At 39.1% G+C, this 15225-nt stretch overlaps 2 protein-coding genes across 3 annotated transcripts in view; one reads left to right on the top strand and one right to left on the bottom strand.

The window, feature by feature from the left end:
• The window catches only part of LOC306821771 (transmembrane protein 138-like), a gene marked incomplete at both ends in the record, with an annotated part of 7606 nt that extends 5841 nt beyond the window's left edge, over positions 1-1765 (top strand). Inside the window, 2 exons of the mRNA XM_079340345.1 lie at positions 63-138; positions 1653-1765. Coding sequence (XP_079196471.1) covers positions 63-138; positions 1653-1765 — 189 coding nt within the window. The remainder of the gene's footprint in view (positions 1-62; positions 139-1652) is intronic.
• On the bottom strand, positions 1475-15129 carry cfap70 (cilia and flagella associated protein 70). 2 transcript variants are annotated; one of them, XM_079339479.1, is made up of 27 exons: positions 14952-15129; positions 14040-14226; positions 13757-13852; positions 13547-13605; positions 13027-13113; positions 12297-12482; positions 11839-12021; positions 11479-11573; positions 11046-11136; positions 10413-10550; positions 9501-9662; positions 9177-9266; positions 8942-9033; positions 8645-8705; positions 8356-8535; positions 8071-8202; positions 7478-7606; positions 7142-7275; positions 6623-6738; positions 5909-6016; positions 5224-5360; positions 4671-4823; positions 4375-4536; positions 3909-3998; positions 3537-3638; positions 2890-2937; positions 1475-2505 (listed from the first exon to the last, which is right to left on the bottom strand). In XM_079339479.1, the coding sequence occupies exons 1-27, from the start codon at positions 15015-15017 to the stop codon at positions 2395-2397; spliced, it is 3195 nt and encodes a 1064-aa protein (XP_079195605.1). In that variant the 5' UTR covers positions 15018-15129; the 3' UTR covers positions 1475-2394. The 2 variants fall into 2 exon arrangements, with proteins under 2 accessions (XP_079195605.1, XP_079195604.1); XM_079339478.1 differs by having other exon boundaries at positions 5819-6016.
• Between the last annotated feature and the right edge of the window lie 96 nt (positions 15130-15225).

Raw genomic sequence — 15225 nt, forward strand, 5'->3', positions numbered from 1 at the left:
ATGTAACTAAGAGCGATATAGTTGGAATGATCATAATGTTTTCCTGTACATTTTTCCCCCAGAATCTGCGTTGGCTCAATACCAACAGATTTATTTGGACGGATGGCCTTCAGGTGCTGTTTGTAGTCCAAAGAGTCGGTGAGATTATTCATACCTTTTTTATATTGCAAACCAAAGAGATGTTTTCTTCATATCAAAACACAGAAACCTAGTCACTCAGCGCTGTCAGTAGAGAATGACAGCACATGTAGAATGTCAAATCTTATTTTCTCTGAGGATCTCAGTGAGAATCTCTGACGGTGGGTTCTGATTTACTTGGTTTACGTCTGGATTTGATACATGCTAAATTAACACAGGTCTCTCTCTGCATAATTTGATTTGAAACATTAACATAGTTGAAGAACTACGTACAATACACTTCCATGTAACTATGGTTTCAGCACTCTTTAATATTGCAGCATATTTGCAACATATTATATATTTGGATGTCTCCCTTTGGAGGTTTTACGAGGGGTAGACCCAGAGTTCTGTGGAGGGGTTATACAGTATAAATTATCTAGCCTGGGAGCATCTTCCTCTCCCCTGAAAAATGTTGCAGGGGCGCCGCAACCCGACCTTAAGTGGAAGAAAATGGATGGACGGACAGATGGATATATCTAGATATATATACGTCACCGTGTGGCTGTGATTTCATACAAGTATAAGCTTATAAGTGGATAAAGGATTTGTGTTGTTCTTCTCTATTATTAAATATGAGGAAGTAAGGCAGCCATGTTTCATCTGCCACTTTGTTTTGTCTGCCACTTATGACACACTCAGATGGTTACTCAGTGTGTAGTTCAGTGTAGCAACATCAAATCTATTTGGTGTTGAACCCTCTTTAAAGACACAGTAAACTGTGCTGGCCTGAGTTCTTTTATGATCCTACAAATACTTTGAGCGGTCAGCTCGGTGTTTTCCATTTCTCTCTGGGTGTTTGCAATGCTAATGTGAATGAACAATTCCAAAATATGCCCTCAGTAAACTTAGAAGCACTGGCTTACAAATGGCAAAAAAGCCATTCAAACATTTTAGTGTCCCAATGTCAACGTTTACATTTAAATTTGCATACCTCAGGTTTTAAAAATATGTGCTCTCAATTGTTATTGAGAGAGGGGCAGGTATTATAGGTTTTCTTCTTCCTGCTTCTGTTTGTTCATGGAAAGTGTATACATTATGAGAAAATGTTTCATGTTGTATGTAGCAAATGGATCAAACATGAATATGGATGAATGAATACATCACAAGTGATATGAGTCACATTCATTCTTCTTCTAAAGTTTAGCAAGCTGATTGTTTGGACAATTGTTCACATTCATTTAGCAAGTAAACCTCTCCAACTAAGCACAGACCATGGGTTTACAGTTTCCTGTGATTTTCAGTAAAACAGCGAAACAGAAAGAACATTATAATGTTATAATTTAATTCTAATTCATTCAAATATGAAGCAAAGATTTTTAATGGCAGTTTTTGTCCACATTTTATTCAACATTAGTCTAAAATTGACTAAAATAGAGTATTATCATATGGCCCAACCTTTTGATACGAGTATCAGCCTCTCTCAAAACACCTTTGACTTTGAATTCTATTTTCTGTCTTTTTCTCCTTTGCAGGTTCCGTGTTGTATTACTACTTTTACAAGCGGACCACAGAGTATTTGGGTGACCCTCGACTTTATGAGGACTCGCCGTGGCTACGAGAGGTCTTTGTTCGGGCAAGACAGTGAGCTCTCTTCAACAGAGCACATAGTGGAACAAGTGTAATGATGTATGATGATGTAATGATGATGTATGCTGTGATGAAACAGCATATGATAAAACTTAGTTTGTAACCAGTTTCAAAAAGTGTATGCTAAAGGTATAGAACATTCACAACAAATTCGCCAAGGGGGCAATTAAGTGTACTGAAATATCTAAAATGATCACAATAGTATTTACATTAGAATTAAAACCGTTTTTTAAATTAACCCCCCTTCCAATGCATCGTGAATTGTGCCAAAACTGGTGAGGTGTTATTTGACAGCAGGAGTGTTTTTTTTCCGTTCAGAGGGTAAAAAGGAAATGAAAAGTGAGAAAGATATTCAGTTGATTCTACTCACCATATGCCCTTTTCTTTACTTTTGTTAACACTGTACATTTTTTAATAAAGAAATATGTTTCTGTTGTTTCATATATAACTGAAGTGTTGCTTTAATATTGTTTGTAATGTTGATATTAAAAGAGGATTCACTTTGTTATGGCTTGACCATTGTCACAAAATTAATTAATCCAAACATCAATGACCTTAAAAAGTCCTTAAACATTGGTCCTTAAGACGCTTCTTGTTTGTTTGTCAGAAACACGTTTGTTTTATGATTTAAACCCCAGCTTCAGAGCTTGCTGAAAAGCATGACTCCAGATGACTGAAGCGGAGCTGATCCTTCAGGTCACTGAACTCCTTCAGGAGCGACTCGTTCTGCAGGTTGAACTTTACATGAAAGAAGAGAAAAGGTTGTTTTATGATGGCCGTTTCTTTGTGTGAAATAAAAAGTAACTTTCAAACAGGTCTCACATTACACAGACTATTAAATGCAATTAATTCATTGTGACAAAATCAACAAAGGCCCCTACATTAACTTGTATGCCAATAAAACTAAACCAAATGTGCAAAAAAGATAAAATCTGATAAAATCCTTTTTAATCAAATCAAGGGAAAAGAGTATTTTTCTATGCTAATTTTTAAAATGAAAAACAATCTATTTCAGAGCCTCATCAATATTCAGCAATAAATTAATAGCTTGTATATTTAATTCAATCCCTATTATAAAATCTGCACCAGAGATAAATAACCCAGAGTCCCAGACTAACTCACCCTTGCAGCATATTTGCGACACTGCTCTGCCTCCTCATGTTTTCCATCCTGAAACAAAAGGTTTAATACGAAGGTGATGCCTGCTTTCACTTTTTTCACAATCCAGCAGCTGCATTCAAGATGGGAAGTCACAAAGATATATCCCATATTGGACATTGATATTGAAGGTCACATATTATCCTTCTTTTCCACAAGTTTCTATAATTCTCCAAAACATCTCTGTGAAGTGTCTTGTTCTAAAGTCACTCTGATCCTGTATTTTATCATGTCTATAAACCCCCCATTTCAGCCCTGCTCAGAACAGGCTGTTTCTGTGCCTGTAGCTTTAAATGTAAATGACCTATGTCTGACCACGCCCCCTCTGAAAGGGCATTTGGTGTCTTGGGCTTTCTTGCACCCTTGCTCAGGTGTTTACAGTAGAAGGCAGACTCAGTGGGCAAAACACATTTGTGATGTCATAAAGGGAAAATCTCTTAAAAGCCTGTTGGAACACGTTGTCTAACAAGTGGAGGAGGCAAAAGACGTAGAGGACTTTCTAATAATTGTGAGCTTGAGTGGGGACAAATGTGTTTCAGAAACATGATTAAGTATGTTTAGCATAATATGTGACCTTCTTTAGTTTAGACTAGAGAATCATTATCACTCACCTTCAGGCAGATCAGAGACAGGTAAGCCCAAACTTCTGAGTTCTGGTTGTTCAAGCGATTTGCCTCTGTCAGAGCGTCCTCAGCGACACGCAGCTCCTCCAGCTACACAGTCAGAAAGCCACACATAAAATATCATATCATCTGACTTCTCTCATACCACCACCTTCATGACTAGCTTACATGAGACTTGTCGGTTACCTCTATATTATGTACAAGAATAAAGATGAGAAAAGAAATGAGAACAACACAGGCACAAAACTGAGGCAAACTGTTTTTAAAACTGTATTATCATAACATACAACATAGGTATGAGACTGTTCAGAGCCTCTAAACAACCTAAATGAAATTCAACTTATTTCCAGTTTTATTTACCCGGTAACAGGCTGTACCCAGGCCCAGCCAGGTCAGGCAGGATGGAGACTGCTCACAAGCCTGCAGGAAGACAACTTTGGCTTGCTCCAACTGAAACACACAAACATAGAGGTTTAGTGAATTGTTAATTCATATAAGTTGTTTGACAATCAACAATATACGTCAACTTAAACTGAGTTTCAAAAAATCTGATATCTGGTATGCTTTTTTCATGACACACAAACAGTGATAGACAATCACTGAAAACCAAGCACAAGTAAAACCCATTAATCCTTACGGAAATTTCAGCTAAAAAAAAATCCCACTGTGACATCATTGCTTTATCATAGTATTTCAGAGTATCCAAAGATGGATGTGCGCCCTACCTCGGGGTGGGCCCCTGAGTGATTAAACTTGTCAGACACAACACACATGACTGAACGGTCTGACCGAGGAGACAGCAGTTAGGTTACTCTCTATAGCTGACCTTCCCCTGCTGGAGGCAGATGGATCCCAGACGGAGTAGGACAATATGAGAGTCTGACGGCTGTTGCAGGAAGTTTAGGCTCCGCTCGTAGCTCTCATGGGCATCAGTAAAGGCCCCACGGAGGTAGTGACAGTGGCCATTCAGAGCCCAGGCATCTGCTTCCTATACACAGGGCGGAATACACCGTTTAGGACAGGGCCCATCAACAGAGCAGTTCAGCACAGTGAACTATGCATTACACATCTCCGAGCAGGACATTACTTAGTGGGGGCAGCCATTAGTCAGAGTACTAGTACCTGTTCTTTGTAAAACAGTGCCTCCCTCAGGTTGGCTATGGCACTACAGTAGTCAGCTCTCAGCAGCTGCCACTGGGCCAGATGAAGAAGGTAGGAGAAACTGTGACCTCCATCTAAACACAGCAGCTCCTGAGACAGAGCATGCTCCACCATCTGTAGGAATGAAAACAGTGACAGATGATAACACAGGATCTTATTTTTCTGTTTGATCTTTTTTGAAACTGCACTGCTGACAATTTTAAATTCATTTAAGGCCGTCAAGGTTGCCTCTATATAAACATAATACTTATACAAACAAAACATAGATGTGCAATAAAACATCTTGCTGCTGCTTTGATCGGAAATCAAACCAATAATTGATGTCTTTTTGTGCATTTTACTAGAAAAGTGGTTTCCATTTACATGACTCTCCCACAACTAACAGAAAATCCCTAGTGCAACTACAGCTGCATAAAGTAAGAATCACAAAATACATTGTAGTTTGTGTTATTCATATATTATTCATATATTTGTGAGGTGAGCCACAATATACTGTATATGTGTGTGTTTTTACCTGCAGGGCAAAGTTGTTCAGCAAGAACTGAACTGTCTCTGTGTAAATAGTGGAGCAGGGTTTGGCTCGAGTTATGCTGGGTATGACACCCTGTGCTGTTGGTTGTCCTGGCCCATTTGAGTCCTGGATTCCAAACTCTGGGTCGATGAGAAAATGACCAAAATATTGTCAGAGAGCAATGGCAGCTCCAAGAACTCCAAATGACTGAATGAATGAGTCATTCATGCATTCAAGAGTTTCAACAAGCTGAGTCCCTTCTTTGGTTATTTTTTCCAACAAAGACCATCTGCACACCATGTATGGATTATTATTACATAACATTCGGTTTACTCAACATTATACGCTTTCCTTCCTGAATAAAAATAATTAGGGGAATTAGAAAAGAAATAAATCAAAACTACAACCCACTAACATATGACGACATGGCATTTCCACATAAATACAACAATTATTTTTTATATTGCACAGATAATGTAACTGTATGTAAACAATTTGTAATGTATAATTTGAAAAGTGTGACAATGCAGTTGTGTTTGTTAGGAAAAAGTTCAGAACCAAAGAAAGCACTCTCCTTTTGACCCCCTCTGCTTCTCACCTTGCTCAGCATCAGGAGATGTTTCACTCTTTGCTTCCTGTGGCTTGTCCTTTTGTTTCTTTATTTGATCCTTTTTGTCTTTGTTCTCACCTTCCCTCTGGATTTGTTTCTTTGCTTCATTCATCCTCAGCAGCCTTCTAGCCTCCAGAAAAGCCCCCTCAGCCAGGATGGTTTCGTTCTGGCTCTCATGGATCAAACCTGGGCAGCAGGCTCATAAATGTTAAATGAACATCTACAATTCCCAACATGCAACTCTCCAGCATTTGCAAAGTTTCGATGGTTTAGCTTTGATGGATTTAGGACTAATATTATTATTCAACCAGAGTGACTAAATATAGACATCTGCATGGATTTTTTGATTTACCATTTGTGTGTGTTTATATATTTATTATATTTTTTAATCTAATAATAATAATATCATTTCTTCCCCTTTTTGGCTGTAAAAAGTCTCTTGAATGTTTTCCCTTTTGATTTTTTGGGCCTTTTTATACCTTTATTTTAGTGGATAGAGTCAGAAACTGGGAGAGAAAGAGTGGGGTATGAAATGCAGGAAAGGAGGCACAGATCAGATTTGATCTCTCCGCTCTCGAGGACTGTAGCTACTGGACATGGAGCACACACACGAACTGTTAGGCCACTGTTTGAGACTAAAACGGTACTGTTACTTTACTAATATATGTTTTATTTTCAAAGATTGAATAGCCCTGGCTGTATGACAGCACCGTCCTTCATGTATGTGTTCTGTGTTGTGAGCAGGTTCACTGGTTAAACCACAGTAGGTATGAATAGACACTTTGATCTCACCCAGCAGGGTCCAGGTCACCACACTAGGTGGTTCTACGCTGGTGGCTCGCTCTAGGAAGGTCTTAGCCTCGTCAAATCTCTCAAACATTGCTGCCAGAACCCCACACATCATCAGGCTGGAATAACAACAAAATACAAAAACATAATCTTGACCGACTGGCTCAAAGATTTTACAATTGTTATTTTCTGACTTCTTTGTTTATAAGTTGTTGTGATACAAATGCAATGTAAAGTTTGAAAAAGAGTCTTGACCATTTATCGATTAATGTCGTTGCCTTGCCTCTTAGCAGGGATTCAGAACAAAAAAAGGAAACTACAATTAAGTGAGGATCTACTTTATTTGGCAATTATTTCCTTCTGGATGGATGAATAATTAGGATTCATACATAGTTTTAGTACTTAGGTACTCAGGGTTGCACTTAAGACTGTTATTTACTCTCTTGATAAAACTATGATGATATTTTTAAACTGAAGTTTGACACTGCTGATGTTTAATTTTTTAGTGGGTTGGTTTCTTACCTGGGTTGGTGTTCCTGCTGAACAGAGACGGCCTCGTAGAAACACTCTTTAGCTTTCATGTAGTGTCCTTTCTGCATGAAGAGCCTTCCCCAATCAAACTTGTACGATGCTTCATATGGGTGCCTCACCACTAACTACAAGATAACAAAAAAGTTTTCATATTTTCCCAGCTAGACTTAATACTGGTACAGAGTTTGTTATTAATTACTCCTAAACATGACTATGGATGGTTGAGTATACGTCTGGACAAAAAAAATACATGTTTTCAGATAAATATTCCAAATTTAAAATGAGTGAAGAGAAGAAGTATTAGAAAGGGCAAGCATATCATTGCACCTCTTGGAAGTAGTGAGCAGCATGCTGATAATCCCCAGTAAACTGAGCCTCTCTGGCAAAATGTCTTAGCTGCGAAGAACTGTACTGGATCTTATGCGGGGAGTCTTCATCAACGTCGTGTGAATAAATCTGTGTGAAGGCAAGGATAAAAACGAAACGATTGGGCACTGAATCATGAAACACGGGACATGATGGAAAACTGTCCATTGTGCCAATGGGTGGTATACACATGAGTTTTGCCTTGATGTTTAGAGTGGTGTGTGAGCTGTATCTCAGACATGGGAAAGATGTAAGTCTTGGGACGCATCATCAGTGGTGTAGCTTGAATAAGGCAGTAATTCAGTCTTTCATCCAAAAAAGGGGGGAGACGAATCATCCAAGCAACAGTCAAGTCAAATCAAGTTTATATAGCACATTTACAACAGCTTCGGCTGACCAAAGTGCTTTACATGCACACTAACCAATACTTACCTGGACTAGAAATAGTCAGGGACTCAAATTATCAAAAGGGTAAGAAACAACCACTCTAATAAATAGTAGGTCACTATATAAATATGTGTGTTGGAGTGTGAGTGTGCATTAAGTCTTTAAACCTTATTTAGAGCATTTTTCATCTCATCCACCAGGTAGACATAGAGCTTGCTGACAAAGGCTCTGAGCTCCTGAGGGTCAGTGAACGCCTCTGTCCGCTGCATCCTGTCACGTACAATCCGCACCACTGCAGGCTAAAAAACAGAAAGAAGAAGTACACACTGTTTTGTTGTGTTAAAGAGACAGAACAGCCTCAACCCCCGGGACATAAAACCTGAGGTGCTGAAGCTTCTCTCTACAATTTTTTAAAGTTTTATCATTACAGCATTGAGTGCAGATTGTCTGACCTTCATCTGTTCCTTGAAGGCGAAATATCTCCCAGAGACATTGAGTGATCCCATCAGCTGAACCATCATTTTGTCCCGGCTACAGGCATCCGATGGTTGGGTTGCTCCGAACAATTCGTTATACTGGTCCGAAACATGGCTCACGACATTGCCGACCTGCCTGTGGAAGCCCAGCACAGCCTGCAGGGGCACACAGCCACGGTAAGGGTCAAGAAGTACGCATCTTAAAACTTCTCATGAGTGTATCTGTGAATGTACTCTAAAAATAAAACAGAGTGTGTTTTTTTACTCTTTCTGCTCTGCTGGGGCCCACTGGTAGCAGAGGTCTGGGGGGTATCAATGCCTTAACCCTGAAGAAAAGAAGAAAAACATGTTTGCAGATTCAAACTCATTTTTCTAACACATACAGTAAGAAACCCAACAGGCACTAACCAAGTGTATAAGACCAACGAGCAGTTGGCAAAGGGGTTAAAACATATCAAATATCATTATGAAACTAGATGACTTTAGAAGTTAGTTTTAATATCAAATATCTATCAAGACAGTGTAACCAATAGAAATTTAGACGATTTTTATAAAACATTACCTCCTGGCCAGCTCCTCTGTTGAGGTTTTGGGAACGAGTGGCTTGTCAAAGACAACCTCAATGACAATATAAGTTCTGGCCTCCAAATACATCTGTAATAAACCACAATACTGTGTAACAGCAAACATGTAAACTGACTATATGTTCATTGTGTATAACAGTATCAAGGATGTAGGCTCGGGGGTGAAGGAAATATCGCTGTACAGAGTAGTGTTGCTGCTCAGAAGAAGCTTACATTTCTCTCCATATTAATGTTTGGCTCTGTTTCGGTTGGGCTATTGGACACGCTGTTGACTCCCTCCATCTTACTCTGACTAATAGGTGGCTGCAAAATAAAACAGGTTCAATCAGGTCGAACCCTATGAACACGACCTAAGACCTCCAAGGTCTTAGTTCGGTGACACAGACATTGTGGTGAAATCATTTGCATCAGAGAAAGCTTTGAGAATTTAATCTGACTTATTTTACAATAAAGACGTTTAAATTTTCCAATTACCTGTAAATGTAGTTTATAAATCATCTATGTACAATAAGCATTAAGTATTGTAACCTTGTTCACCTTTTTGGTTTGCTCCTTGGAATCCTTGGCTCCCTTGTTACCTCCATCTAAGTTCTTTCCTGCCCTGGCCTTGTAAGAACCTGCAGATGAGCTGGCACGAGCTTTGACCAGATTGACTGCAGCCTTGGCCTGCTCCTTCAACACGCTGACACTGTGATTGGCCTTGAGGTACAACATGAAAGACAAACTGAATTTGACAATTTTTAGTATCAAGTGCAGCTGGCTGTCAGCCATATGTACTGTACAGAAAAGCCTGAGCTTGTACACAACCCTTGTTGTGTAAATAAAGTGTGAATGGGAACCAAACAAAGTGGTTTGAATCAAGCCTCATAAAAGTCGCCCACAGACATTCAGTGCAGTTTTTTGGATTCAAATGCTCTTGATTCGTAGATACGGCTGAACTCTTGATAAACCAATTCTAAATCTGATGTAATGTATGCTAGGGTTGCAGGGGAGAAACTGTACACATTCTCAGAGAGGTTATGAAGCCCTGATTTGAAAAACAATGTACACATAATTCATAATCTTAATCTAAAATTACAGACCATACTTTTAAAGGTAGGCTATATATACTGTATATGTATCACATAACAGGGCTGAGCTGTATACAACCAAAGACCTATCTCTAAGTTGTAGAGACACAGCTAATGTTAATCATTTTGCCAGGCTCCACTTAAGTACTCTAAGTAAGGTACTGGATATCCAAAAAGCGAGACTCCATCCATTTCAGAGTGGATCATTCAGACTTTCTAATATGCGTCTCTTTCCAGATAGAGGTAATAAAGATAGATAGATACTTTATTGATCCCGAGGGAAATTCAGGACACCCTGATGAAGAGAACTATAAGTTCAAAAAGAGAAAAAAATAAATAAAATGAAGGCACATTCTCTATGTGTGTAAATGTGCGTGACCTTGTTTCGTAACTCGGCCTCGGAGAATGGCTGAATGCTGTACGCTCCTCTGATGCGCCGGACTCCAGGATACAGCAGCCTCCCCATGTCTACAAACGCCACGCCATGGAAGGGGATCTCTGGGTTCTCCTCGTCAAACTACACAACGACACAAATGCATAACAACACGCTTTAAGAGGACTGTGTGTTGCCAGGTAACTGGTTATCCAATATGTAATGTGACAGGGCTTACATTTCAATATAGATTTTCTGTCTTCACAAATATTTCAGACAAACTTTCATCGTGCAAAGAACACTTGATTTAGACATTTTATACAGGATCATAAAATATAAAAACAAGAAGACACTTAAATATAAAAGCTGTTCTCTCATTGCCCTTTGCTTCATCGTTCCACCTTCACCTGGTAAATATTATTAAATGTGTTACTTAGAATATTCACTGGAGCTTCTACTTAAGCATCCCAGTAGTTAAACTTACTTAAAACTCAGAATAATGATGCTTGAAAACATTGTGAATGTAGTTTGTACGCTTGAAATGTCTTATGTTTCAAGGTTTTGTATCGAGAGGTAACGCTGCAAGAGCAACAGTGGAGAGAAGACCGGACCGATCACTAGAAAACTAAACTGTCTTACCTGTTTGTTTTCTGCTATTTTTGCCAATGGAGCTGATGACCTCATGATCTCCAGAGGCCATAGTCTGCTTTCAATGATCTTCTGTCGAAGCCTAAAATAATAGCGATATATTAGCAATCTTATCAGTAACTCCTTTTTGCTTTATGTATTTTCTATCCTAAAATCCACTCCCAATACAGTCATTGCATGTTAGTTCATGTTTATTTGCTCCTATTCTCATCCTATATGTTTATATTCTATTTATCGGTTTCCACTTTTTCCAGTGCACTCTGCTATGATCCTGAAATGTGGTATTTGTAGATTTTTAAATCTACAAATACCCCGAGATAGCCCCGAGAAAGTCCTGATATTGAAGAAGAACTCCAGAGTGACGGCCCACATGTAAAGGAAGATGATCAATATTATTGAGAGGTGAGTTGTGTGTGTAGCTGACCTGGATGTCCCTCCTGCATCCAGGAAGCAGCACATCTCTGTGTCCCAGCTCACCCTGGTCTTCATGATCTCTGCCTCATCACGAAACTCTGAGTCCTGAAGGAACATTTACACCTTAAGGCTTGTATCTGACCTTTTTCCTTCTTGAACATGACTCTTTATTTATTCCATCCAGTCATCTACAGTTTTGTATAATGTAACTAAAATGACTATCAACTGAGAGGTCGAGATATGACCTTTTCACATCAACACAGCGAAATATATTAATAATAAGACAGTAAAGAGTCATACTGTAAAACGGATCACCAGGGCATTAAAGTATACCAGGTAACTAACGGTTAGCAGGAGCAGATATACATACCTCTATACCAGTCAGCTCGCCGTCCTCTACTTCAATGGACTCCTTCTGGACATAGACACCAGGCAGGAAGTGGTTGCTAGGGACCAACAGGGCCCGATGGGGCCTCTTCTTCTTTCTTCCTGGCTCCTTTCTAAGCCCCCCTTCCTCCAGTGACCCTTCAGAGAACACCAGCGCCTGATTTTGCTAGGAGTCAGTACAGCCACAGTGTTAAAATCCTTCAGCCTGGAGAGATTCTCATTTCAAGTTAGTCTGAATCAGACAGCGGGGTTATTATGTCTCAATGTTATTTATTTAGCTGAGCATGCTCATAAATCTTAGATCACTGAGAGTTTAAACTGTCCCTTATTTTTGCAGATGTTCTTTAAAAAGTAAAAGCAAAGACTATAAGATTTGATATTGTATATGTTAAAAATAAACACCATGCAGTAGCTCCATGAAACAAAGAGTTTTACACTAACCTCTGCAGTAAGCGGGACCTCCAGTGCAGCAGTGTATACACTCGGGGCTGGGCCAGTTTGTTGTAACCAGGCTTCAGGGACAGAGTAAGCTGCCTCCACAGTTACTCTGAGCAGGTTGGAGGCTTTGAATTCAGCTTCAGACAACACTGGCTCCGACAGGCTGACACATACATCCAGGCTTGTTAGCTAAAGGGGGTCAAATCGTCAGGAGGAACAATCATGTTTTCAAAGAGTCAAAAAAATGTATTAATACTTTTGGCCTCATTACATTTCTCTCTGGTTTAAGATCAAATCCTATATGTAAAGCTTGAGGTTATAAGTATTAAGTTAAAGTGATGAAAGAGAAATGTAAAAGTATGATATCTGAAAGTCAGGTTATCAGTTATGAGACATTGAAATCCTTGTGAACACATGAATGACACAATGTAGACCTCATTAGACTCCTGTGTAACCTCATCCTCAACCTGGCAGCCAGCTCATACAAATAACCCCATAACATATAAACATTTGCCATAGTAACAAGGGACTAAAGAAAAAACAATGATGGTTTGTAACTGTACTTTTCATCAGCATCACAATTCGATGATATATGATAAACATGTACTGCAGCCCTCTGAGAGCAACTGAGCCACAGCTTCTCCATATGGCCGTAAATTCTCTGACACGTTGAATGTTTGACATTTATCCACACTGTAGATGTTCCTGCAGTGGGGAGCTCTTATGGATTTACCTTCCTCTTGCACTTTAAAAGGGCATGGCTGGCCTTCCACCTCATTTTGGAACTAAGTGCACTGTCCTCAATCTGGCTGCTCTGTGACTGTAAAACATGCACTGATGGAAGAATCAGAAAGAAGCAACTACTGTCTATTTACAGTCTCTAGAAGCTGTCTGGGTGAAACCACCAGGGCTGAAGGAAATCTAATATCATGATACATGTTCAAATCTAAATATAGTTTATCTCTGAATAGATTTTCTTAATTTAGGAATATGCAACACTTGAGAATAATGCCCTCTACCCAACATGGCTGCAAAGAAGCTTACACTGTTCAGTACACTGAAGTTGATGCACTTTTAATGTACTTAGCAAAGAAACAAATGTCATGTGTACCTTTTCACAAATCTAAAGAAAAAATACAGAGAATATGAGACGTCTATCTTTAAAATAAATGGACCTTTGCCTGGATATTACCAGATGGATATGAATAACTTTCCTTTTACATGAAAATATTTCTCTTAAAAGTACTTTTCACCTTGTCCGTGGAGTTGTTCACTGGATTCAGTGGGACTGTGCTCGAGAAGCTGCACTGACCTTCCAAAAGAATAATGGATCATTTAACATATGAAGTTCAAACTTTGTGATTTAATGTTAGTTATTTTATATGACACGACTTTCAGAGAGATTTACCAGCAATTTTAAATTAAAATATTAAAACATGTTACTTAAGCTGATATAGCTATACCTTGTAAGAGGGGCAGCAGGTCGACCACAGCTTGGCCCAGCACAGATGTCTTCACTTTAACTTTCTTGTCTTCAGGCAGAACCTCCGTCACCGTCACTGATCACACAAAATCATTCACATCATGCTTTTTAAATGGAGATACTGACAGCTTATTTGCAGAACACAATAATAAGACATAACAACATCTAACAAAAAGATACAATATGAGACTGAAGCTGAATGGCTCAACAATCAGTTCTGTCAGACATCAGAAGACATGAAAATGTTTTTAAACTCAACGTACGGATGATCGGTTTATGGGCCATGTCACTGAGACCCTGAGCATCATTTGTGCATTGGAAACTGCAGGTGAAGTCGTAGTGAACTTGCTCCTCCGCAGGGATAAATTGCTTCTGGTCTGATTGCCCGAGCATCTTGCCATCCACTTCCACCTGCACAAAAGTCTGGAAGCAGTCTTCTTTTTTTCCTTGCTGAAAAAAACAAACAGAATAAACCGCAATAGGTAGAAAAAGAAAAGATAGATAGATAGATAGATAGATAGATAGATAGATAGATAGATAGATAGAAAAGGCAATATCATATGGATACTGTCATCCACACAGCCTCTGTAAGTCCCGAAATATTTGTCATAAATGGTTAAGTTTTCTTAAAAAACAGCTCAACCACTTGAGTCCCGCATGGAGTTAAGTAAAAATATAAGGGAACAAAACGTTATATAAATGAAAGCTTTTCTTTTCTTTTTTTTTTTACAATATACTTATTCCAGTGACCATCATTTGATAGCAGTCTGTGTCTGAAGGTTTCTGACAGCAGCTTCAGCATGTGTTGTGTTGCTTATTTTCACCTTTGTGTTGCACTTGCTTTCGCTGACCATGATCCACCACACACATTGTTTGTGTGTGTGTGTGTGAGAGAGAGAGAGAGAGAGAGAGAGAGAGAGAGAGAGAGAGAGAGAGAGAGAGAGAGAGAGAGAGAGAGAGAGAGTGCTGTTGTGCATGTAGATTTGACAAGGCACTCTGCATAGTATTTTTTTAAACCATAAATGACCCCTTGACATGTATAAAAACATTTTAAAAAAGGTGTCAGTCCAGAGAGTACTATCAATTTCCTTGTTTAGCTTATCATAAAGGGATTGTGCCCTATGGTTGTGCCCCACCATTTTTTCACACACAGAAACGCCATGCACTGTCCTTACCGGGTTATTTCCACGCAGGACAGTTATGTCTATCTTCAAGTCTGTTCCTCTCATCTGTGTCTCCATTTTTGAGGACAAACGATCAAACTTTAATGAGAAAAGTTGTAGTGTTGGATCGGCTATCGCTTTATCGTCGGAAGGCACATTGACGTTTCCATGGCAACGTTGCTAAACATGGTGATGCGTTTACGTACAGCCTTTAATATAGACAAAACAGTAATAGGGCTATACTATTTTTTTTAAAGTTTTAAATCAGGCCATCATATAAAATAAA

The sequence above is a fragment of the Symphodus melops genome (genome assembly GCF_947650265.1).
Source record: "Symphodus melops genome assembly, chromosome: 3".
Lineage (NCBI taxonomy): Eukaryota > Metazoa > Chordata > Actinopteri > Labriformes > Labridae > Symphodus > Symphodus melops.

Bases quoted from the DNA above. Each gene is read 5' to 3' on its own strand.
- cfap70 (XM_079339478.1), bottom strand. From the start codon at position 15,017: ATGGAGACACAGATGAGAGGAACAGACTTGAAGATAGACATAACTGTC. The intron at 6,017-6,622 runs GTGAGATCAAAG...CCTGCTGCCCAG, and splicing joins GGTGACCTGGACCCTGCTGG to GTTTGATCCATGAGAGCCAG. The intron at 4,824-5,223 runs GTAAAAACACAC...TCATTCCTACAG, and splicing joins TGAACAACTTTGCCCTGCAG to ATGGTGGAGCATGCTCTGTC.